We start from the raw sequence: 23,749 nt of genomic DNA, 5'->3' as shown, positions 1-23,749 counted from the left end.
AACACACACAAGAGTTCTGGTTTTTCTACAAACTCAACTAAACATACAAGTTGATTTCCTGTTTTTGTTTAATAATTTTTGTCAATTTTTTTGTGGTTTACTGATGAGCAAATGCAAATGGATGGATTCCTACAAACCGGGCTTCCTAGGGATTTTTTTTGTGTGTTCTGTAACAATTTCAGACATATGCAGGTTATGAATTATGATGACGTGTTACAGACAAACTTCTAGGTGATTTAGTCAGTTGGACAATAGTTTTGAAAAAAAAAAAAACTTGTACATGTAGGCGGCAGCAATATAAACCCTACTTTTCAATTTAGTGTTGCTTTTAAAAAAGCCCACTGTGATTTTCTATTATTATTATTATTATTATTATTTAATTCTTTTTGTTTGTAGAATTTTTGTTTTAACATAATACATTATAGTAAAATAAAAGTGATTAGAAATTCTTAAATTTTTACCACCTATTTTTAAATAGGATAAAAAATGAAACAAGTTCAAAAAATGAAGACAACAATATAACTATAAAAATATGAAACCCTCCAAAATTATTTCATAAAGTAGAATAACATTAATTTGAAAGATTAAACAAAAAAATCATTCAAACTAACATATGAAAACAAATTATAAAATTAACATCCGATGAAATTATACAAAACTTAAAAAAATCAAACATATATAAAAAATATCTAAAACAAGAATAAACCAAAATATTAAAAACAAAAATATGAAACCAGTATATTACATTAAAGGAATATACGAATTAATTAATCAATGAATATAAAATTTCAAACAAATCTATTCTAAAAAAACATCAATTATAACATTCACTTAAAATATGACAATTAAAATCTTCATAAAATTGAAGTTTTTAAAGTAAAAAATATAAATTAATAATTTATAACCATTTAAGAAACAAATTAAACAAACAAAACAAAAACATATACTAATTCAAATCACTAAAGAAAAAATATTTAGTGTAATACCATATAATAACAAAGAATACCATAAAAAACTAATAAATTAAGAAAAACAATATTTAAATAATTAAAACTATGTACACCACCACCAACAGTAAATAGCTACTTAATCAAGATTGAGTGACTAATATATGCTCATGATATGGAAAAAATAATAATTCACCTTTGATCATAAATAGACAAACACATTCTTTACTGCACTGAATTATATGATCAAATGAAATTACTAACATCGTTCTAACCAAATGTTCCCAGTTACCCTAGAAATATCTATTTATGTGAGGGTATTTATGTATTTTGGTGGCAGTTGCTCTGCAGTTATCGCACACATCTATGTAATATTTTTTTCATATTTTTTTCTGATAATGTAAAGAAAACAAAATAGCACAGGTGGAACCTGTGGTCAGGTCTGTAAATGACTAGTATGCCATATGAAAACAACTTAGAGGCCAATAATACAAAGGGTAGTTCCGACATTGTAATTGCATGGCACTGTTAGCAAGGAACATTGTATGTAGTGCAGAATGCTACTTCATGCTTAAGCTTTGTCAAGAAATTAAATGACAAAGTCAAATTGTGTCTCAGTATGAAGTAGAAACATACAACCAAGTGAAGTGGCAAGTGTAAGAAGAGAGTTGAGAAAAATGAAAGAGCAGAGGGTAATGGCTTTGTTGTACCTGGTGGCTTTTTTCGCAACAGTTGAACAATGCTTTTCTTTTTCCAATGATCATCAGCTTGCCTATCAAATGGGTTCCTCTGTAATCTTACCTTTCTCAGGAAATGTTTATCCTAAAGGGTATTTAATTCTTAGTCTTTCTCTTCTTGATCGTTGAGTGTGTTCGCGTGCGTGTTTATAGAGATTAGGTTAGAACACGGTTTTGCATTATATCTTGTTAACTTTCTTTAATGTTCTTGAGTCTTATAGAATCTTCTAAACAGTAAACACATACTTGCATAATCCCTCACTACAAAAGCTTACCTACACTTGCATATATAGTGCCCATGTTTTTAATATTTGTCGTTCTTACTTTTGACACACATGTTTGTTTAGGTGTTTTGACCCTATAACTAAAATTAATATTTTTAAAATTTCTCTTTTTAAATTAAAGATTTGATTGTCTGTTTTTAGTCACAAAATAAAATTTAAAAATGTTAATTCTAGCTATGAGGTCAAACCACTTAAAAATGTGTGTCAGCACAGCAAAATCTAGGATGCTGAATTCCCCCCCCCCCCGTTTTGGCTGTCTGCAGGTACTATCACGCAACCCTTAACATAGGCACTCCGCCCAGACCTTACTCCCTTGATATAGATACCGGAAGTGATGTTACTTGGCTCCAATGTGATGCCCCTTGCATTAAATGTTTTCCGGTAATAATACTTTCTTTTTAGCTACAAATTTGCTTTACTCATCTATATCTATTTATTTGCATTATGTTCAGTCCAATTCATGTGATAATGAATACGTTAAATACTAAATTTATTCAGGATTTGTTAATCCTGTCATTTGGGCCGCACCGATATATTGTTCGTCAATAGAAGATAAATTTGTTTAGGCTAAAAAGTTTCATGAGCCTCTTATCTTCTGCAGGCACCTCACTCTCTCTACAAGCCCAGTGAAGACATTGTGAAATGTGATGATCCCTTTTGCGCGTTGTTTCACTGGCCAAATAAAGTACCCTGTCAAACCCCAGAAGAACAATGTGACTGAGGTTAAATATGCTGATCATGGTTCATCTTTGGGTGTACTAATTAGAGACTTATTTCTTTTGAAATTGACTAATGGAAACACTGTCCTTCGCCGTCTAGCTTTTGGGTAACTAAATTGCTCATCCTTTTTATTTCTAATGTATGTCAAGACTTTGCAGTGTTTGCTTTGGTTGCTCCCCTTTAAGTTGCTATGTGAATATTAATAACCAATGATGTGTTTGGCTGGTATAATGCTGGAATAATGTTGCATTCTCTATTTGCATACTACATTTGCAGCTGTGGTTACAATCAAGAAGTTGTAGATGGGGTGCATCCGCCATGTACTGATGGAGTCCTTGGCCTCGGAAATGGAAAATCTACCATTTTAGAGCAATTGCACAAACTTGGTGTGATGCAAAATGTATTTGGTCTTTGCTTTAGTTCACAGGGGGGAGGTTATCTCCTCATGGGGGACATTATTCTTCCGTCTTCTGGAATTGCCTGGGCGCCAATGTCAAGCACGTCCGTCAAGTAAGAACTTTCAAACCAGAACCTCTTTTCTGCAGTAAAATATGTTCTTATAGAATCAACCAATATCATTAATTCCTTTTTTTTGATAAAATCAGAAATCACTACTCCTTGGGACCTGCTGAATTACTATTTAATGGCCAAGCTACTGGAGTTAAGGGGCTTTCAATAATTTTCGATAGTGGAAGTACTTACACCTACTTCAGTTCTCGAGCTTATGAAGCTTTGCTTCATCTGGTAATTAATATAAAAAATAAAACCCAAAAAAAGCAAAAAAGAAAAGAAGCATTTCAGATTGGTACATTAATCTGACCTTAGTTGTTTGGTTTTAGTTAAAAAAGAATTCAAACCGAAACCAATTTAATGATGCCAATGACGATAAAACCCTCCCGGTCTGCTGGAAAGGCACAAAAGCTTTCAATTCCATTCACGATGTGAGGAACTTATTTAAGCCATTGATTTTGAGATTTACAAATGCCAAAAATGTGCAGTTTCGGCTGTCTCCTGAAGCATATCTTATTGTCTCAGTAAGCATTATTGAGATGCCTACCTATGTAGTTACTTTTCAACTAAAGACAAACCATTACTGAGATATGTGTATTACAGGATCGCGGAAATGTGTGCTTAGGCATACTAAATGGAGCTGATGTAGGACTGGAAGGAGCTACTGTAATTGGAGGTAAGGGTCTAAGGGATATATACGTTAGTAACTTATTTTGTAAGTGATAGTTCTTCTAGCATTTCTCGCATGCATGCTCAGCTTGTTATTGGCAGACATTTCCATGCAAGATAAGTTGGTGATCTACGACAATGAGCATCAACGAATTGGATGGGCCGCTGCAGATTGCAATAGGCATCGACAGTCCTCCTGAGCCCTTCTTCTGTTCTTTTCCACAGTATGGACTGCTGACGACATTGTCAGAAGAACTTGTGTTTTCTCATTTTGCAGTGGCGACCCACTGCTGTTAGACCAGAGTTCTTGTAACAAAATTTGAGTGGGTAAAGAGAACATGTACAAAAATGTTTTGATCAGCAAAGCTCTTTTCACTCTTGCCAAAGCTAAAGCAGTACATAAGTAGATATCATAGTTAGTTGCTCATAAATTGACAGTTTCTGTGTTGCCTATATACTTCAGAGGCCTAATCAGATCACATATTTAGAGATACACTAATACTCTTTAATACACTGAAAAATATAATTAAAGTAAAAATTCAACAAAATTTCATTCTATTATTAGAAAAAATGTAATTTATGAAAAGTATTCAATTAAAAAGGAATGAATGTGATCTATTGATAGGAATTTGGTGGTTATCCCTGCAAATCATTCCAGTTGATAGGCATACACCATTGCCACAATTCCATACACACATTTCTGGTGTTTTGTATATTCAGTTCCATTGATTCTGGCAATAAATTACAATCAAACTAAAATACAAACAGATTCACAAAATTTTATAATTTTGTTTTGCATTTACACCTTTAGGACATTTGACATTTTTATGCTTCTGAGACTTGTTTGACAGATTATAAGGATCCTAGAGTTCAGATACATCGAATGGACCTCTTCGAGAGAGCCAAAACGATTCGTCTCAGGACAATTAGAGATAAATTTCTTGTTGCAGATGACAATGAGGAAACTGTATTCCAACATCGCGACGATTCATCAACAAGTTCAGTATGGAATGTTGAGATAATAACAGGAGGAAAATATGTACGCTTTAAAAGTTGCTATGGCACATATCTAACAGCTTCGGATAATCTTTCCCCTGGAATCATCGGAAAAAAAGTTGTGCAATCCTTTCCAAAATCCGTCGACATGTCCATGACAGATTGGGAACCGGTGAGGGATGGATTTCAAGTGCGATTACGGACACGAAAGGGTAGCTTTCTAAGACCAAATGGAGGCGTTCCTCCATGGAGAAACACGGTAACGCATGACATGCCTCAAACATCTAAAACACATGAAAAGGTTTTATGGAGCATTGATGTTGTGGAGGCGCTTCCGCCACCTCATCGAAGAAGCCGCTCGGCGGAAAACAAATCTCCATCGGGTTGTTCTGATGATAGGATGAGTACATCAAAAACATCGCAAAGATATACTACAATGGAGGATTTGTAGTAGAGATTTTATTGATGTTACTTGGCTAACAAGTAATTCTTTGCATGGATTTGTATACGAATGTTTGGGGCCAAGATAATATGTGTATGTGATTCGTATTGTATCATATGTATGGTTGATTGTATCGATCTACCATATGACCGGAGCAAATTGTAGTATGATCTGCACTCTGCAGTGTAATTATATGTTGTTGTGCAACTGTTTGTGCCAAGCTAAAGTAAAAAATTGACACCTAGCTTAACACTTTTTTCATGTTCTTAGAGATATGTATAGTACGTAGGCTTCGATCAGGCAATCAAAAATGATAGAAGTAAAGACTGATAGAATATCTGCGTCTCCCAAGTGAGGCCATATGATGGGATTCAGCTAGTTTAGATTCTGCGACGCCTTTGTCAATAAGTCCAACATCTTCTTTTCCAGTAATGTCATTAAATTTGGCGCCGCCTTTGTCAATAAGTCCAACATCTTCTTTTCCAATTATGTTACCATGAAACAAGTTGCAAAATCTAGAGGAATGCTAAATTAAGAAGAAATTCAGATTTGGTTCATTGCATTATAGCAGAGTTTTAAACAGTTTTATAATTTCTGCTCAATGATGTAAAGAACAAGTTGGGATACTTCCAAGTTGAAAAAAAAACTGAGGATATCCACGGAGGGCGGGTGAACCAGAATGAGGAACTTGAAAAAAAATTACACTCCCACCACGGAACAAGGTTTTTTTTAACAGAAAATGGCGATAAGGTAGATTCCTGAGAGACAGAATATGAAGATACATTGTTTCAATTACACACATGAAACAGAGATATATAGATGAAAAGATGTTCAACCCAAGGGGACACAAAAAGTCTCGACAACCAGGGGCCACAATACCATTTGCAGCCTATGGCCAGTAAAATACAGCGCGGAAAATGTCAGTGAAATTGCCCTTCAAAACTGCCTTTAGAAATGCCAACTTCCGGGATGTATATGGTGGGTATCTTTGAGGTGCATCTCCAAGAAAACTTCGGTATAAAACTGCCTTTTTGTGACTAAAAGTATCAAATGAAAATTTACCATGGTATGCACCCATGCCACTCTCTCCAACTCCTCCAAAAGGTAAAGTAGGAACCGAAAGCTGACACAAGTTTTACAACAATCTTTAGTAACATGGTATGTGAAAGGCATGTATGTGTGAATTTTAAACACACAGAAATATATGGCTGGAATATGATATATCTACGTCAATTGATAATTCTGGTAGCATGTTATCAGTGGCTCTAACTCATAACTCCTTTCGAATAGAGTCAATAATGAGTATCAGGTTGACATCCAAGTTTTCTTATGCTAAACTCTGAATCCATCTGAGAATTAGAAACTTAATGCATTCACATACCAGTAGAATCCGGGATTTGTGTTGATCTCAACTAGTTACTTGGCGAGAACTAAGAAGATGTACTTACGTGTAAAGAAATATCATTGATCAGCATACCCCCGGCAGAGACTTCACTCACAAACTTCCCCTTTAACTTCTTGTTATTGGTAAATAAATACGCTGCCAGTGGCTTTGGTCTTGAGTTAATAATATCAAAGCTATCTTCCAGATGGTCAACCTTGCCATTTCAGCAATGAGCCATGCTTAGTATATAGTATTTAGATAAAAAGGAAGGAGAAACATCTTTTAATATGCAAGTAAGCACTAAAGAGAGTCAGATGATGTATTAGGCCTCTTTACCGTCAGAATAGCAAGTAAAGGACCGAATATCTCTTCACTCATAATCAAAGAGTCGTCTGGGACATCTAGCAATATAGTTGGAACAATTTTTCTGCCACAATAAGGAGAATAATATTTTGCAATTGTTTCAAAATAATAAAGTCATAAGAGATGAAACACAAATGTTTGTTCAAACTCACAGGTTCTTTATGTCACTTTGGCCTCCATGAACGATTTTATGAGAGACCTTATCATCGTCCAATAGTTTTATCAAGCGATTAAAATGATCAGAATTCACAATACGAGATATATCATTCGATTTCAGTGGCTCTACCCCATAGAACTTATTTAAATGAAGTTTCAGACTATCAACCTAGCAAAGATGACACAGATGTATAATTATAGACAGTTTACCACCTTCAACTTTGTCAATGTCTGAACACCAGACTTATTACCAGTTTGGGAGCAAAATCTTTCGTTGTTATAATGTAATCTGGAGCTATGCAGGCTTGTCCATTGTTGCATCCCCACTTTCCTACTATAATCCGACTAACAGCAACCTGATAAAAAAAAAGAAGAAACTTGTTTTATAATGAAAGCAAAAGCCAGTAGTAGCGGACCATTTAAAAAGGCAGAAACTTTTTTACCTTCAAATTAATGTCTGAATCAACAATAACTGGGCATTTTCCTCCAAGCTCCAAGACTACAGGCGTTAAATGCATTGCTGCAGCAGACATTACAATACGTCCAACTCTTGAGTTTCCTGCAAAAGGACAGTGGTTTTAAACATAATCGCAAACTATTTGAGGGGACAAGGGGAACTTAGTTATTACTGTTAGAAAATGGTAAGTTTAAGTGACATTCTAGATGATTTCTTGATGGAATTACCAGAAATTAATTGTTAGAGGATGTTCCTTCGTACAAGAATTTAAACTTTCATGTTTGAACCTGAGTCATTTTCTTAGTATAATTCATATAGATATTGAGGTGAAGTTAGTAGTTTTAAATGAGTTGTGTGGGTTTACTACGCATTGATACTAATATTGTAGAGAGAGGTTACCTTACTAATTTTATAAATATTCTATTAAATATAATTTAAGTCAGAATATTTATTTTAATTAATGACATGTCTGTTGTTATATAGTACAAGATTAACGTTTCAGAAAAAGAAGTGAGATACATTTGAACACATAATTGTGAAAAACGTTGACTGCTCTCCTACATACATACAGAGTTTTTGCATAGGTTTTCTGGACGAAATCGCGAAATGAGGTACAAGTCGATGTTGAGCATTATGTGGTTACGTGACTGTGGACGCATTGCTCTGTGTTTTTTCTACCCTGAAAGCATATTGATGCAACCCAACACAGTGTAACTGAGATAATAATTTCTTCAATAAAAGTATAGTCTTCTCGAGGGTCAGACTCAGCTCTTGATTGTTCTTCAAGAATTTGTTAAAAATTATGTTAGAACTATCTCTTTTGTCAATTCAGTCTATCATTATATCTTGTTTTGCTTTCCTGATTTGTTTCGTTACACGGTTGCTTGGGTGTTCTTATTAATTCCTGATTATATAACTATCCCATTGTTACACATATAGTTAAATATTCCCAACAATTACCACCGAATTCAATAGAGAGATCATGCAAGTTGTTTGGCATGGACTACCAGCAATTAAAAATTTAAGTGCATGAATTTCACCGGTCAGTTTCAGAGGCTGCAAATGAAAAAGACCTGGAAGAGATTTTCTGAACACTAACGGTGAAAGCTTTCCAAAAAAGATTTTGGGGATCCCGTATTGAACCCAGTCTATAGATGATGCATCATAGGCATGAAATTGATTATCATCGATGACACTTCTGATTTTTGGAATATATATCTGCCAATGCAGTTGAATTGTAATGGAAGTATATCTGAAAACGCCAAAAATATGCCAAGTGTTTCATTCAGTCCATATTAGTTTGGAAGGGATTTAGTGGCAGAGCTAGTGAGCTACTGATTTATGTTTAGCAAGATCTTTGCCTGATTGATTTCCAAAATTAAACTTTCATTCTGCCCCCATGGTAGTGTAGCCAGTAGAAGCATTGTGTCCATAATATATGTTTATCACTCTCAATGACATAAATCCCGTTTGGCTGCTCCAAAATAAGCAGCTTATGGGCTTATAAGTCTGTAAATACTTATCGATCGACGAGTGTTTGTGGATCCAACTTATAAGTTGAATTTAGAACTTATAGGCTCTATTTGGAAGTGCCGTTGAAAACTAACAATATTTTTTTTTGAATTTATGCATATTTTGAGATATAATATATAAAAATAATATTTTTGAGAAGGTTTGATAGTGAAATTGATAGCTAATTCCTGCAAAAACTGAAAACATTTTTTCTAAAAGCATGAGGGGACATGTTTTTGCTAACAACAGCTTTTAGACCAAAAACGCTTTTCCTGACAATAGCTTTTATAATTTACCAAACACCTTTCTAACAGTTTTCTGTGTGCAGAGCAATACCAAACGGACCCATAAGGTGATAAATTGAATGTTAGCACCGATTTACTTTTGTCAACTTATTTTGATTTTTCACTTTTTTATTAGTTTTTATTTTAAAATTTATATTTGTAAATGTTATTTAAATTTAAAATTCACGAATTAAGAGAATTATATTGAAAAAATATTTATTTTAGTTCATCGAAGGAAAAAAAAATCTGACTTATAAATAAATTATTCAAACATTTATATAACTTATAAATTTTTATATACTTATTATGCATTTTAAGTTATAAGTTCGCAAACGGGCACATTATATATATCTATCAGATACTGCAAACTAATATGGTTGATATTGGAAGAAGATTTATTCCAAAGGAGATTGATATAATTTATAAGTGAGTTTTGACAAATAATGTTTAAACAAAATTCAAACAAAGCATGTTTCTAAAACGTTCGTTCCCTCAATACCCCTTGGAATATTTAGGTTCAGTCTGACATTTAATGGGATTATTGTCAGTGGTCGTAAAATGAAGGAATCTTAAAAGTTACTGTACGATAAAATGCACAATTAAAAGATTAGGTATAATACCAATGTCAATATTTCAAATCTCTAGGAAATGCAACATAAAAACAACTCATAAAAAATAAGTTCAGTTCATCACAAAGCTGCAAAACTTGACTCAGCTCAATTTCACTTTTTTTGTTGTTCTTAAGTATACCGTAGAGTTCTTAAGATTGTTGATTGGGGGGTCTAGAGACTTGGGAGCCGGTAGGTATTGTTTTTCAATGGTTTTGAATTTATCTGGTACCTAATGCCTCATACATTTCAGATATTGTTTTGGCTAACTAGTTTCAAAAATATTAATGTTTTATTTTATCATTGTACTTTTCCCTAAGATTGTCTAATTTCACAGGCGAAAAGGTAAAATGATCGAAATACTTGAAAAACCTGTATAGAGTATCTTGTCCCATTTCTGCTCCAGGAGAGCAGTTGTTTCAGGAATACCACCCTCAACAACTTTTACAGCTGAGCCATCCATATATTCCCCTACATATTTTGCAAGTAATGCAGACATTGCTGGTGCTATTTCTGATGGTTTTAAAACAACGGTATTTCCTGCTGCAATTGCTCCAATGACTGGATCAACACAAAGCACTGCAAGTAGGGCCATATTTTAGAAGTGGGAGAAAGGTTACAGCCAGAAATGATATTTAGTATGCATAATACTACATGTATAATATAACTCCTTTGCATGATAGAGATCTTTGTTCAAATTTTACTAGACTGACAAACGAGATCTGCAATAACACAAATATCTGCAACTTTCTATTACAACAGATGTACATTATCTAGGAAAAGGGTAACACTTGTGGACACTGACAAAACATAAATACTCTGAAACCAAGCAGGAAAGAGAAAATCTGGATCAAGAATATGGCATGGATTTTAATTTTAAGCCCATATTAATTGAGGGAAACCAGCTTAGCTCTTCCTAGCTATTGTCCCCTTTGGGTCAAGCACACATGGATTTGTTTTTGGGCATCTCCCTAAAGAGCTCACTATAATGAGGTTAACTGCTTATTAATCAAGACTCCGCCCCTTACACAACTGGTGTGGAACCAATGCTCATTACAGGTTAGAGTGATTATATACTGGTGTAGGTGGTAAAACCGCAGTATTGACATCAGGCTGGGAGGGCCATGAAAAGAATTGTAGTGATGTCTCCTGTCCTAAAGAAGATCTTCCGCACCTTTACAATTGTACATTGCATTTTTGAATGCCTACACTCGTTCACATACAAGGGTATGGACCTAACCAATAGGTTCATTTGGCTCACTGTTCATTATGGCTTCTCGGTTTTTTTTTATGAAAAAATATGGATGGTATTCAGAAACAGGCTCAAAGAGGCTTGCAAACGTACTTGCTCGTGCTATTATCAAGTCCATTTTCTTGCCAATTAAATTTAAGCAAATTATAAATTGCAACAACATGATCTCCAGTTTCAAATATACAGATCAAATTCATTATTTTTCTTAATAAATTATTAGCCTTATAGCATACTATTCAATAAAAGGAACTTGAAGATGCAGAGGATTTTTAACATACGCAAAGGAAAATTCCATGTTGATATAATTAACACAACTCCGAAAGGTTCTGCCACAATTCCTGCTGTTGATGGAAAAGTTAATAATGTTGCACCGACCTGTAAATAACAAACAGATTGCTGTTATTAGTATTGCAAACACAACTTTTTAGAGTAAAGAAAAGTTCTGACAGATTACTCTTTCTGGCTTCATCCAACGTTTTAGTTCCTTGATTGCAAATTTACATGAACTTTTTATTGCACAAATCTACATGAAAATAATAGACCTCAGTTAGGACATCACAGATATTATCAGATATTGCAGATAAATTTTTATACCAGAAGCAGCCGCATGTAGTGATGGGTTGTTCCACATTAACTCTAAATCTGTAAGCTTGCACACAGTGTTGTTTAATATATGAGGCGATCTAAGAATTTTTATTACGATCTTACAGAATGAAGCTTTTATTTATGTTAAGCGAGACTCATTGACATGTCTCAGAGTAAAGGGTGCATGTAGATAATGTTCACTAGACTCTGGTATAACAAATAAGCAATTGCTACTATCCCGGTATAACTTATTAAGAAAAACGAATATCATCACTAAAAACATCTGCATCCCAGAAGTCTTTATTGATGTATAAATTCTGGAATAGTAATTCGAGTTTAGACATCCCTTTGTCCCTATAAAGCACACTCCAGTGACATGTTCCCGCCATAGAGTTAACCTTTAAGTCCAATTTTTTGAACTATAAACATCTTATGCTAGGAAACATAAATAAGAGTATGAACCTCAGCACGTATGACAGCAATAAATTTTTGTTCAGATGTTTATGTTGGAGATATATATTTTTTCATATCAATGGTTTTTTTTTTAAAAAAGACGTTCAAATATCCCATACAAAATGATCATTAGTTTCTCCATTTAAAGTGATATTTAGATAACATGAGCATGAATTTTGAAGCAGAGAGATAGGACCTCATAAATAAAGGACTCGAACTCCGGTTTAGTGAGATCAGAGTGAAGAGCATCAACAATCTCCTTCTCATGAGTCCTAGTAAATTCCAGAATTTTAGTCAGCTGAGAAATTCTCCATTCATAACTCTTTGTTTTACCGCTAGTAAATGTCTCTCTCAGACCCTGCACCATCAACTCTGCAGACTCTCCATCAAATACCTTCTTCGTCGTCATTTTCGATCCGTAAATCCTCTAGCAATATGCATTTACTGTGTATGATGTTCTCTAGCAAGTATCTTTCAGCAAAATAAAAGTAGCAGGAGATATATAGCTGTTATGGAATGGAAGTAGTAAAGAAATAGGTTTGAATAACTTTTAAAGTCAAGTTTGGTGACAACTCCTGAAAAGATTACTGATTGAATATAAAGAATACTTATAAAAAAACTAAACCAAGAATTTTCTAAAATTTTGTTTATAAGGGGAAATATTGTTGGTGTTTAGAGACCTCATTTCTACATTTAAAAAAATAAAATAAAAGTGAGTTATTAAAGCAAAAATTAAATAGTTGTTTTTAGAATTTTAGTTTGCACGGAAAGGCCGGTCCACAAAATAATCAAATAAGTAGTTGTTTTTAGAATTTTAGTTGTATTACATACATAAAAGATGTCATCCAAATTATGGTGTTTTACTAATTTCTTTCACAAGAAGTCAATTCTCTAAGCTCACTATCTATATTTTAATTGTTTAACATGCATCATGTACTACTGTCGGAAGAAATTTGCCAAATGATACCAATGGTAATTTAATACAAACTAGTATGTGGTAGCTTACTTGATCAAGACAGGTTAGCTTCAAATTTTCATAAGCATTGGCAAAAGTTCGATTAAATTTTACTAAAATAAAAATTCAAGCTGATTTTTTATGTTAAGTTATATTCATTTTGTCTCCCTCATTATAAGTATTATTTTAAGGTAAATACTCATTCTGTCTCCCTCATTATAAGTATTATCTTAAGGTAAATATAATGTATAATTTCATAATTTAAATTTTATTTAGAAACAAAAATTTTAAAATATTTTTTGAAACAACACTTTACCTGAGTCTTAAAATGAGTTTTCTGTGAGCAATGTGTGTAATGTGAAGGGGACGGAGGGAGAAGTTTTTACTAAAATCCCTATACTAATACCATTCATTTTATCTAAAACAATCCAACATGATCTTATACTCTTTCACAAGTAGATTTGTCGTGAGTTATACTTTGGAAGATGTTGATTGTTGTGTCATGTGTGTTCAAATATTGGGGCCGTAAAAACTGTTTTATCACTCAGGCGCATGCAAAGACTGCTGGTCAGCTTCAGACCGCAAACGTGATGTACTGCAAGTAAACTTGCTTGTAACTTATATAGACAATCAAGCCTAAGTATTCTCAATTTAGTGCTAATCTCAAGTGCATCTCCGGCTTTTTCAGTATTTTAGTTCAAGAAATAGATAGGAACCGTTTTTGCTATATATTTTTTTCACTGGTAAAGCATTTATCTGCAAAAACCGTCTGAAATGATGTTACAAATATAGCTACTACTTCAGCTACTGAACAAACAGAGTGGTCAACGGCAGTCAACTCAAGTGTGTAAAATAGAATGTGGCGGGAAAAGTTGTTAAAAGTTGTTACTTTTTCCTGTTATTCATTAGTTGTATAAATACTAATCAAGTGTTGTAATCAAGTTTAAGAGATTTAGATTAATTAATTAAGACTTTTACAATCTCTCTCTCTCTGTGTTTATTCTTGTTTGCATCTGATTGTTCAGCTATGATGTTCATCTTCAATTCTGTCATGGTATCAGAGTTTCATCTCTAATTGATCTCTTACATAATGCAATCACATGCTTCCGCTTTAACTGCTTCAACATCAGGAATCAATTCCTCAAACACCATGGCTGCAATACCTGTAATCGACATAAATCATCCATATTACCTTACTTCTTCAGATCATCCTGGCTTATCACTCGTTAGTAAATTACTTACAGATCAGAACTATCATCATTGGAGTCGATCAGTCTCTATTGCTCTATCTGCAAAGTTTAAGCTAGGGTTTATTGATGGATCTCAAGCTAAACCTGCTGCAAACTCTCCTGAATTGGCCTTGTGGATGCGCAACAATGATCTGGTAATTTCATGGATCTTAAACTCTGTTACTTCTGATATTCGTAAGAGCGTTATGTGTATGTCTACTGCGAAGGAGATTTGGGATGATCTCAATCATCGATATGCTCAGAATAATGTACCTCGCTTGTTTAATTTGAGAAAAGAACTAGCCTCTTTAACACAAGGAACTAAATCAATTACTGCTTACTTCACACAGTTTCGTGGATTAATGGATGAATTAGATAATCTAGCACCTATACCTAGATGTATTTGCTCCGCAGTTGCTTGTACTTGTCAACACACACAAAAACTGATTCAATATGAACAACTGATGAAATTAAGTCAGTTTCTTATGGGACTGAATGAACATTTCATCTCTATTCGAGGACAAATATTGTTAATGAATCCGTTACATGAATTGAGTCATGCTTATGCAATGCTTTTGCAAGAGGAAAATCAAAGAGAAAGTGCTAGTCATGTGTCAATAATTCATGAGAATGCTGCTATGAATATGAAATTTGGTCAAGGTACCTCTACTGGTAAAAACAGATTTTCTGGACCTCGAAAAGAGGACAAAAAAATACTTGAAAATTCAGTAATATGTGATTACTGTAAACTGGCTGGGCACACAAGAGATAAGTGTTTTGCTTTACATGGCTACCCGGACTGGCATCGACTTTACGGACAACCAAAACCCAAAGTTAGGTCCAATCATGGCATCAAGAAATTAGTGAATATCTCTACATCTACAAAGAATCAATCAGGGGTTGTGTCAGATGTGTTAACTGCTAACAAAGGAACTGAAAATCTGTCCGAGACTCAATGTCAACAGCTTATCACTATGCTGCAAGCTAAGGTACAATCTGCATCCCCTGCTACTGCAAATCTTGCTCCTTGAATTAACAGTGATAGTAATTAATGTGCAGGTATACATCAGTTCTATACCAATTCTGTTATCTTTGCCAATCATACACATTTATCTTCCTCTAATCACTGTTGGATAATTGACTCTGGGGCTACACACCACATTACTCCTGATCTATCTCTTCTTGACAGCTCTACAGCTGTTAATTCTGAAATACATTTACCAAATGGAGATATTTCTGTTGTCAGTCATATTGGAACTGTGCAACTTACTCCTTATTTGTGTTTACAAAATGTGTTAGTAGTTTCTAAGTTTCAATGCAACCTTCTCTCTGTTCCTCAACTAACCAAATCCCTTGCTTGTCAAATTGCATTTGTGTCCACTAAATGTGTCTTGCAGGTCCCTGCATTACAGATGGAGAAAGAGATTAGTGAGCTGGAAGAAGACCAGTACAAGCTTTACAGACATAAATTGCTACCTATGTCTCAGGTTTATCTTGTTATTAGTAATTCTAGTCAAATTGATCATTGGCATTGTAGATTGGGTCATCCATCTAGAACTGTACTTGATCACATTTCTTGTATCCCTACAAGTACTACTCTGTCCAGTACTCATTGTGATGTCTGTCATTTTTCCAAACAAAAGAGAGTCAGCTTTCCTATTAGTACCTCTGCTTCTGCTGAAACATTTGATTTAGTACATTGTGATGTATGGGGACCATATAAACATGTCACCCATGGAAAATGTAACCAGTTTTTCACTTTAGTAGATGATTGTTCCAGATGCACTTGGGTATTTCTGTTTAGTGAAAAATCTCAAGTACCTTCTTTACTCAAAAATTTCATCATATATATGCAAAATCAATTTCGCAAAACCATAAAAACCCTGAGAACAGACAATGGAACTGAGTTTATTAATCAAGATTTATCCTCTCATCTCTTGTCTTTAGGAATTATTCATCAGACTTCTTGCTCTTACACCCCACAACAAAATGGGGTTGTAGAGAGAAAACATCAACGTTTGTTAAATGTTGCAAGATCTTTAAAAGTTCAAGCACAATTACCAATATCACTATGGGGAGACTGTATTTTAACGGCTACACATCTCATCAATATGCTTCCTTCTTTTGTCCTGCAGTTTAAGTCCCCATATGAAATTCTTTTTAAAAAATCACCAGATTATTCTCAACTCAAAGTATTTGGGTGCTTATGCTACATTTCTGACCTTTACTCTCCTAAAGATAAATTTTCTGATAAAACTATCAAGTGTGCCTTTCTTGGATATCCTTTCAATAAGAAAGGATATAGAGTTTTGGATCTTCAAACTAAAAGAATTCATATTTTCAGAGATGTGACTTTTATTGAAAATTGTTACCCTTTTGCTTTGAGCAATGACAATTATGATATTCCTCCCTCACACAATGTTCCTTCTACTCCATCCACATCTCACATTTTTCCTGATTGTCCTCTTTCTGTGGTGACTGATGATACTTCTGATATTCATGTTCCTCCTTCTAATGCATCAGATGTAGTTCACACAAAATCATCTCACCTTGAAATAATTTCTGAATCTGAACCCTATTCTGATTCTCTTCACTTTTCTGAACATAACATATCCACTGAATCATTGCCTATTGCCATATCAAAAGCATCCAGACATAAAACTGTTCCTGCCAAGTTCAAGATTTCATAGGTCTTCCCACATCCACCATCAATCTCACTCACAATGCAGGGACTACTGCTGACAATCCAGGTACATCTTCTTGTTCATATCCTATTCAACATTACTTGTCTTATAATGCTTTTACACCTAAGCATATCAAGTACTTGTGTGCTACTGCTAGTGTTGCTACACCTTACACATATAAACAAGCCTCTATTGATCCTAAGTGGCTTGCTGCCATGAAACTTGAACTGGATGCCCTAGAAAGTAATCACACCTGGCAGTTAGTACCAATTGTTGACTGCAAGTGGCTTTTTAAAGTCAAATATAATCCTGATGGCTCTGTTGAGAGGTACAAAGCACGCCTAGTTGCAAAAGGTTTTACTTAGACGTATGGTCTGGACTATTTTGAGACTTTTGCCCCAGTGACAAAAATGACAACTGTCAGGCTCCTCATTGCTATTGCAGTTGCACAAGGTTGGTCCATTTCACAATGGGACATCACCAATGCCTTCCTTCATGGTGATCTGAAGGAAGTTGTGTATATGAAAGTGCCTCCTGGATACTTTCAACTGTCTTCTATCCCTACTCTGAATCAGATTACAGATTCAACTAATTGGGTTTGCAAACTGGTTAAGTCATTATATGGACTTAAGCAGGCACCCAGATGCTGGTTTACTAAATTTTCTGATGCCTTAAAATCTGTTGGTTTCACTCAGTCTCATTCGGATAATAGCCTGTTTACACTTCATACTTCAGCTGAATTTGTGGCCGTTTTGGTCTATGTGGATGACATTCTTGTCACTGGTAGCTCTAAGATAGTTATTCAACGCAACATTGCATTTTTGAGTACCAAATTCAAGGTCAAAGATCTAGGAGATTTAAAGTTTTCTCTTGGAGTTGAAGTGGCCCGGTCTTCAGCGGGTATATATTTGCATCAGAGAAAGTATACATTGGACATTTTAGCTGATACATGTTTGCTAGCTGCAAAGCTATCTGTAGTTCCAATGGAATATCATCACTCTCTTCAGAATAATAAGAGTGTCTTTTTATCTGACTCTGATTGTTCCTTGTATCGGAGAATTGTGGGTCGACTTCTGTATTTGACTGTCACCAGACCCGATCTTAGTTACTCTGTGCAAGTGTTGTCACAGTTCCTTGCTAAACCCAAGATTGATCACCTCACTGCTGCTTATAAAGTCATCAGGTACATCAAAGGATCACCTGGTCAAGGTCTAATGATGTCTGCTACTTCGCCACCCGTTTTGACCGCTTTTTGTGATTCAGATTGGGGAGGCTGCCAAACTACTAGGCAGTCTCTAACAGGCTATTGTGTTAAATTTGGGGACTCTTTGATCTCCTGGAAATGTAAGAAACAACACACCGTGTCTCGCTCGTCAGCCGAAGCTGAATATCGTTGTATGGCTGACACATGTTGTGAGTTGGTTTGGCTGCTAAGCCTATTCCATACCTTTGGTTTTTACAATATCACATCTGTTACTCTATTTTGTGATAGTAAATCAGCTTTGTATATTGCATCTAATTCTGTTTTTAATGAGAGAACAAAACACATTGAACATGAGGCGGGAAAAGTTGCAGCTTGGGATTATTCAAACTGCTCATGTTTCCTCTTCTAATCAGCCTGCAGACATTTATACTAAGGCTCTGTCTTCTCATCAGTTATCACTCTTTCTCTCCAAGTTGGGAGTTTGCAATCTGTTCAAACCCTCCAACTTGAGGGGGGATGTTACAGATATAGCTACTAATTCAGCTACAGAACAAACAGAGTGGTCAACGGCAGTCAACGCAAGTGTGTAAAATGGAATGTGGCGGGAAAAGTTGTTACAAGTTGTTACTTTTTCATGTTATTCATTAGTTGTATAAATAGTGATCAAGTGTTGTAATCAAGTTTAAGAGATTTAGATTAATCAGTTAAGACTTTTACAATCTCTCTCTCTGTGTTTAATCTTGTTTGCATCTGATTGTTCAGCTATGATGTTCATCTTCAATTCTGTCAAATGGAAAAGTTGGAATAGAATTGATGGCGATTCAACGGATTGATGTCACAATCCTGTTTTTTAGTCGCCTGCTTTTAGAACTGCAATCAACCCTGTCTGATCTTCAAAGTCATGCAATAGATATAACCCTATTTGATCTTTTTTTAGGGCCCTTTATATCATTGAAGAAAATATAAATGAAGGTATGTTAGGAACTAAGTGTACTTTATTATATGTAATTTAGTTTTATTTTATAAAGTGAGGCAATCCTTAAACCTTAAAGCGCTAGTTCATGGAGACAATGTTATAACTCAGAGAACTTTACAAACCAAAGAGACTAGCCCAAGTTCATATGAATAGACATAGTAAATCAATGTAGATAGTCAAGCTCAACTACGGCTCAACTGCAAACTGGATCTGTCCCGGAGATCTTTCCATTTGTTGTTTCTTGTTCTTGTGCTTGTTCCTGGTCTTGTTACAATGGGAGGTGCTCTGTTTTTGACTCTCTGTCATGGCATGAGTCCTGTTGCAGTGCTTGTGATCCCTCTGAGCATCAGCAGGAAGACCAATGACAACTACCTGTTCTTCCTAATGAACTTTGGTGCTCCTTTTCCGCTAGCAACTTCCCTTTGTTAGCCTTGTAGGAGCAACTATGTGTACTTGCTCTGATCGTAAAATATTTATATTAATAATTAAATGAAGTTTAAGAATTAAGAGCAGGCTATACAGCAAGAAGTTCATACACAACAATAGACAAAGCAGACACAGTTACAGGATGATAATGAGTTGATATTCAAAGCAACAAAATTTCAATGATCAAACAATAATTCTTGTGCCTTCAGTAAGGACCGCTTCTCTTCTATTCCTTAAAATCCTCTTTCTGTATTGTTTAACTTTCTTTGAAGCAGCACGGATTAAATAATAGGTTAGAAATAAGAGGGAAACAAGTATCAGTCCATCCCATGTGATTGCTGCAATCAATAGTGTCACAAATGTGCCGTTGTGGTGTTTGTTTGGACCTGGAATAAAGGTCGTAACTGCTACTAAATATGCCAGCGCCATTGATGAAACAATAATCCACATTGCAGCCCTCAAAACGCGAATGAAGATTTTTCTTTTAGCAGATATGCCACTTACAAACAAGAAGATTATACTCAAAGAAGCAATAAAAGATATGGTGTTAAACATCCAAAACAATTTACTTGTTTGTGGATCATAATGTGCTAGAATTGATGTTCCTGGTTCTATACTGTTTTCGGTACTTATTTTGCTTTCACCAGCATCCTTACCAATGACACCTCCAGGTGGGCTAATGGATGCTTGATAAGCCATGGCAGCTATGACAGTTGCTGCCACGAGTAATGAGTCACCTTTGTTTTCACCTTTCTTCTTTAAAATGCTCCACTTCTTCACTTTCCTTAATAACTTAACTCTTCTATTGCAGCGCTGTTCTCTTGATGTCTGAGCATTATTAGTAACTTCCGTAGCCAATTGGTGAGATGTGTTCCAAAATTCTTTGGCTCTTAAAGCACCATGTGAAATAAGCAATTCCTTGATTTCAACGGTTTTAACATCTTTAAAAATTTCTTCTGTTATGTCCAGAGCTGTGAGGCCATTTACGTTGACTTCATTTACTCTCATTTCGCTTCTGGTGAGCAGGTATTTTACTTGCTGTGTTCGTTTCAGAGCTGTTGCAGTGTGTAAAATTGTATTGCCACTTCCATCTTTCACATTTATTAAATCCTCATCTAATATAGTAGATTCTATCAGAAGAATGAGAGCTCTCAGACGATTACATGTGACACACGAGTGAAGTATTGTCTCTCCGTTATCCAAAGTGTAGCAAGTTACCTCTGGCTTCGCTTCCACCAACTTGTTTATAGACTCGTATTGACCATTCATTATAGCAAGATGCAGGGGGGTTCTGCCATCCTCATCTCGAACTAAACATACACTTGGATCTTCTTGTAACAACAATCTCACAATATCTACACTACCGTTTGCAGATGCCAAATGAAGAGGTGAACGGTCTTGCGAGTCAAGCCTAGTAGCAAAATTTGGCTTGTATCGTACAAGTGATTTTGCATAGGCATAGTGACCTAGCATGGCAGCTAGATGCAAGGGGGTTTGGTTAAAGCAAGAAGTGACTGATACTCGGGCTAGAACGAGTTCATCTTCTCGCATCAACGCGTCCAAGGTCTCCACATCACCTTTCAAGGTTGCATCATAAAGCTTCTTCTCTATCATGTGAATTTTCTCCATCATCAATCAATTAGCTGAGTCTGATCGATGATACACTTCACTTGCACCTCTTTATCTTTTTTCGTATTTACTAGTTATACAGAGGTTTATGCCTGTGGTTGGAAGCTATTTGCTAAAAGATTACAAGTGCTCGGGAGAGACCGGTGTGGTGCAGTGTTAACTCATTCTTCTAGACTTGACTTGACTTATTGTATGGCTCATACATAGCCTAATCCTTAACTACTGAAGACTTTAATCTATACTTGATGTTAAATGTTTTGAAGCTTCCGTGCAGAATCAAGCTAGGGCCATCGTTCTTTCACATCAGTTGACTTGTGTAATTTATGAATGTTTTTCATTCGTTCGAATTATTCACGAACCTTATCGTAAGCAATTTGGCCTCCCATTTTATTCACGAACCCTATCATAGACATTTCACACTTCTCGTTTACTTATTCACATTTATGTGAATGAAAAGCTCGTTTAAGAAAGTAGCCAAACAGTGGGAGGTAAGTTGTAATGAACTTTTCACACACAGAAGCTCCTTAAACGCACCTTGTTCCTCTCCACAAGTTAACAAGAGTTAAGTACTACAACAAAACTCATTTTCATGTTCGCACACTGTAATTGGAGGTTTTTATCTTAATGAATTTGATTTTTAAAAAAACATATAATTATCAATAAATATTGTACTGTGCATTAAGAACAGGAACAATTTAAACAATCCACTTGACTTGGCCACATTTTGCTTTTAAATTCTACTGAAATCTTGTGTTCTCAGCAGGGAACCCTACACTTGTATTCCTTAAAATCCTGTTTCTGGATTTTCAGCTTTCCTTGAAGCAGCAATAATGAAACGATACACGAGGAACAGAAGGGAAGCAATAGTCAAAGCATACCATTTGGACGCTGCAATCAGAAGTGTCACATATGTGCTGTCTTGTATATTTGGATCTGGAGTGAGGGTTACAGCTGCCAACAGATAGGCCAGTGCCATTGACGGAACTGTGGTCCACATTGCAGCCCGCGAAGTGTAGAATATCCAAAATAGTTTACTCCTAACTGGATCGTGTTGAGCTAGAATTGATGTCCCTGCTTTGATATTATGTTTGGTACCCACTTTGATTTCATTGACATCCATACTGATGACACCTCCAGGTAGGCTGATTACCGCTTGATAAGCCATAGAAGCTAATACAGTTGCTGCCACAAGTAATGAGTCGCCTTTGTTTTTACCTCTCTTCTTCAAATTGCTCCACCTTTTCACTTTCCTCAGTAACTCTGCTCTTTTGTTGCAGCACAATTCCATAGAACTCTGAGCATTCCAAGAACTGTGGCGCTCAGTTCTCTCAATAGCCAGCTCGGTAATTGTGTACCCAACTTCTTTAGCTCTCAAAGTGCCAATTGAAATGAGTAGCTCCTTGTTTTTTATAGTTTTCACATCTTCAGGCATTTCCTCTATTACATCTAGAGCTGCGAGAACATTTCCGTTGACTTCATTTACTCTCATATCTCTTCTAGTGAGCAGGAACTTTACTCGACGTGTATGCTTAAGAGCTGTTGCAGTGTGTAAAATTATACTACCACTTATTTTGTGAAATCCTCATCTATTGTGATCGATTTCATTAAAAGAATGAGAGGTTTTAGACTATTATCTCCAATCAGGTAGAGAGATGTGTGACCAAGATCTTATGGCTATTTTTCACAAGGTCGGAAGCTACTAGCTGATTGATTACAAGGGAGAGGAGTGTGTTTACTTGAATTTGAATTGTATAGTTGACTTTGATACTAAACATTCTGAAGCTTCCGTAGTTGTGTAAGGAAAAAAAAACAAAATATAAAACAATAAATACACCAGAGACTTGAGTTTGGTATATTGTCAGTGACAACATTTAAAAACTGTAGACTCCGATAAAACTTCGATCATACGATATTTGCAAACTGAAGTCCAAGAGCCTGATAAAAACTACACCAGGTAGATCATACGAAAAAATTGAAAAACAGAAAGTTAAGAGTAGCAAGTTGAACATATGAAACAATCAATTTTTATATTCGAGTTCTCACAGATCAAACGATATTTCTTGTGCTATCAGTAAGGACCCCTTCACTTTGGTTCATTGAAATCCTCATTCTGTACTTTCTAAATTTCCCCAAAACCAAAGTGAAACAAGATCAATCCATGCCATGTCATCTCTGTGATCAAAACTGTTACAAATGCGCTATCGTCGTGTCTATGTGGACCAGGAATGAAGCTTGTAACTGCTACTAGAGAGGCTACTGCTATTGACGAAACTATAATCCACATTGT

At 35.3% G+C, this 23,749-nt stretch overlaps 4 protein-coding genes and 1 pseudogene across 4 annotated transcripts; 2 read left to right on the top strand and 3 right to left on the bottom strand.

The window, feature by feature from the left end:
- Nucleotides 1-1,624: 1,624 nt before the first annotated feature.
- LOC141674655 (aspartic proteinase Asp1-like) lies at nt 1,625-4,067 on the top strand (annotated as a pseudogene).
- Nucleotides 4,068-4,750: 683 nt separating this feature from the next.
- Nucleotides 4,751-5,314, top strand: LOC141674654 (uncharacterized). The gene has a single exon (XM_074481363.1). It carries the CDS (start codon nt 4,751-4,753, stop codon nt 5,312-5,314), a length of 564 nt encoding a protein of 187 aa, XP_074337464.1.
- A 561-nt stretch (nt 5,315-5,875) lies between these two features.
- On the bottom strand, nt 5,876-12,970 carry LOC141675057 (aldehyde dehydrogenase family 3 member H1-like). Its single transcript, XM_074481768.1, has 10 exons — nt 12,556-12,970; nt 11,776-11,844; nt 11,600-11,696; nt 10,442-10,648; nt 7,652-7,767; nt 7,460-7,564; nt 7,205-7,377; nt 7,026-7,116; nt 6,754-6,903; nt 5,876-6,428 (listed from the first exon to the last, which is right to left on the bottom strand). Exons 1-10 carry the CDS (start codon nt 12,766-12,768, stop codon nt 6,195-6,197), a joined length of 1,455 nt encoding a protein of 484 aa, XP_074337869.1. The 5' UTR covers nt 12,769-12,970; the 3' UTR covers nt 5,876-6,194.
- A 6,896-nt stretch (nt 12,971-19,866) lies between these two features.
- Nucleotides 19,867-21,645, bottom strand: LOC141672039 (uncharacterized). Its single transcript, XM_074478530.1, has one exon. It carries the CDS (start codon nt 21,463-21,465, stop codon nt 20,017-20,019), a length of 1,449 nt encoding a protein of 482 aa, XP_074334631.1. The 5' UTR covers nt 21,466-21,645; the 3' UTR covers nt 19,867-20,016.
- Nucleotides 21,646-22,246: 601 nt separating this feature from the next.
- On the bottom strand, nt 22,247-22,951 carry LOC141674653 (uncharacterized). Its single transcript, XM_074481362.1, has one exon. The coding sequence runs from the start codon at nt 22,949-22,951 to the stop codon at nt 22,247-22,249; it is 705 nt and encodes a 234-aa protein (XP_074337463.1).
- Nucleotides 22,952-23,749: the final 798 nt, after the last annotated feature.

This window comes from Apium graveolens, chromosome 7 (assembly GCF_009905375.1).
Source record: "Apium graveolens cultivar Ventura chromosome 7, ASM990537v1, whole genome shotgun sequence".
Classification (NCBI taxonomy): Eukaryota; Viridiplantae; Streptophyta; class Magnoliopsida; order Apiales; family Apiaceae; genus Apium; species Apium graveolens.
The sequence above is the reverse complement of the archived record's forward strand: the minus strand, read 5'-3'. Positions and strand labels throughout refer to the sequence as shown.

What these genes read in the sequence shown, in the direction of transcription:
- LOC141674653 (XM_074481362.1), bottom strand. Translation starts at nt 22,951, where the DNA reads ATGAGAGTAAATGAAGTCAACGGAAATGTTCTCGCAGCTCTAGATGTA.
- LOC141675057 (XM_074481768.1), bottom strand. Translation starts at nt 12,768, where the DNA reads ATGACGACGAAGAAGGTATTTGATGGAGAGTCTGCAGAGTTGATGGTG. An exon ending in GTTGGATGAAGCCAGAAAGA is followed by an intron (nt 11,697 to 11,775) that starts GTAATCTGTCAG and finishes TGTTATTTACAG; the next exon opens with GTCGGTGCAACATTATTAAC. An exon ending in GGACAAGATACTCTATACAG is followed by an intron (nt 7,768 to 10,441) that starts GTTTTTCAAGTA and finishes GTCCTTTTGCAG; the next exon opens with GAAACTCAAGAGTTGGACGT.
- LOC141674654 (XM_074481363.1), top strand. Translation starts at nt 4,751, where the DNA reads ATGGACCTCTTCGAGAGAGCCAAAACGATTCGTCTCAGGACAATTAGA.
- LOC141672039 (XM_074478530.1), bottom strand. Translation starts at nt 21,465, where the DNA reads ATGATGGAGAAAATTCACATGATAGAGAAGAAGCTTTATGATGCAACC.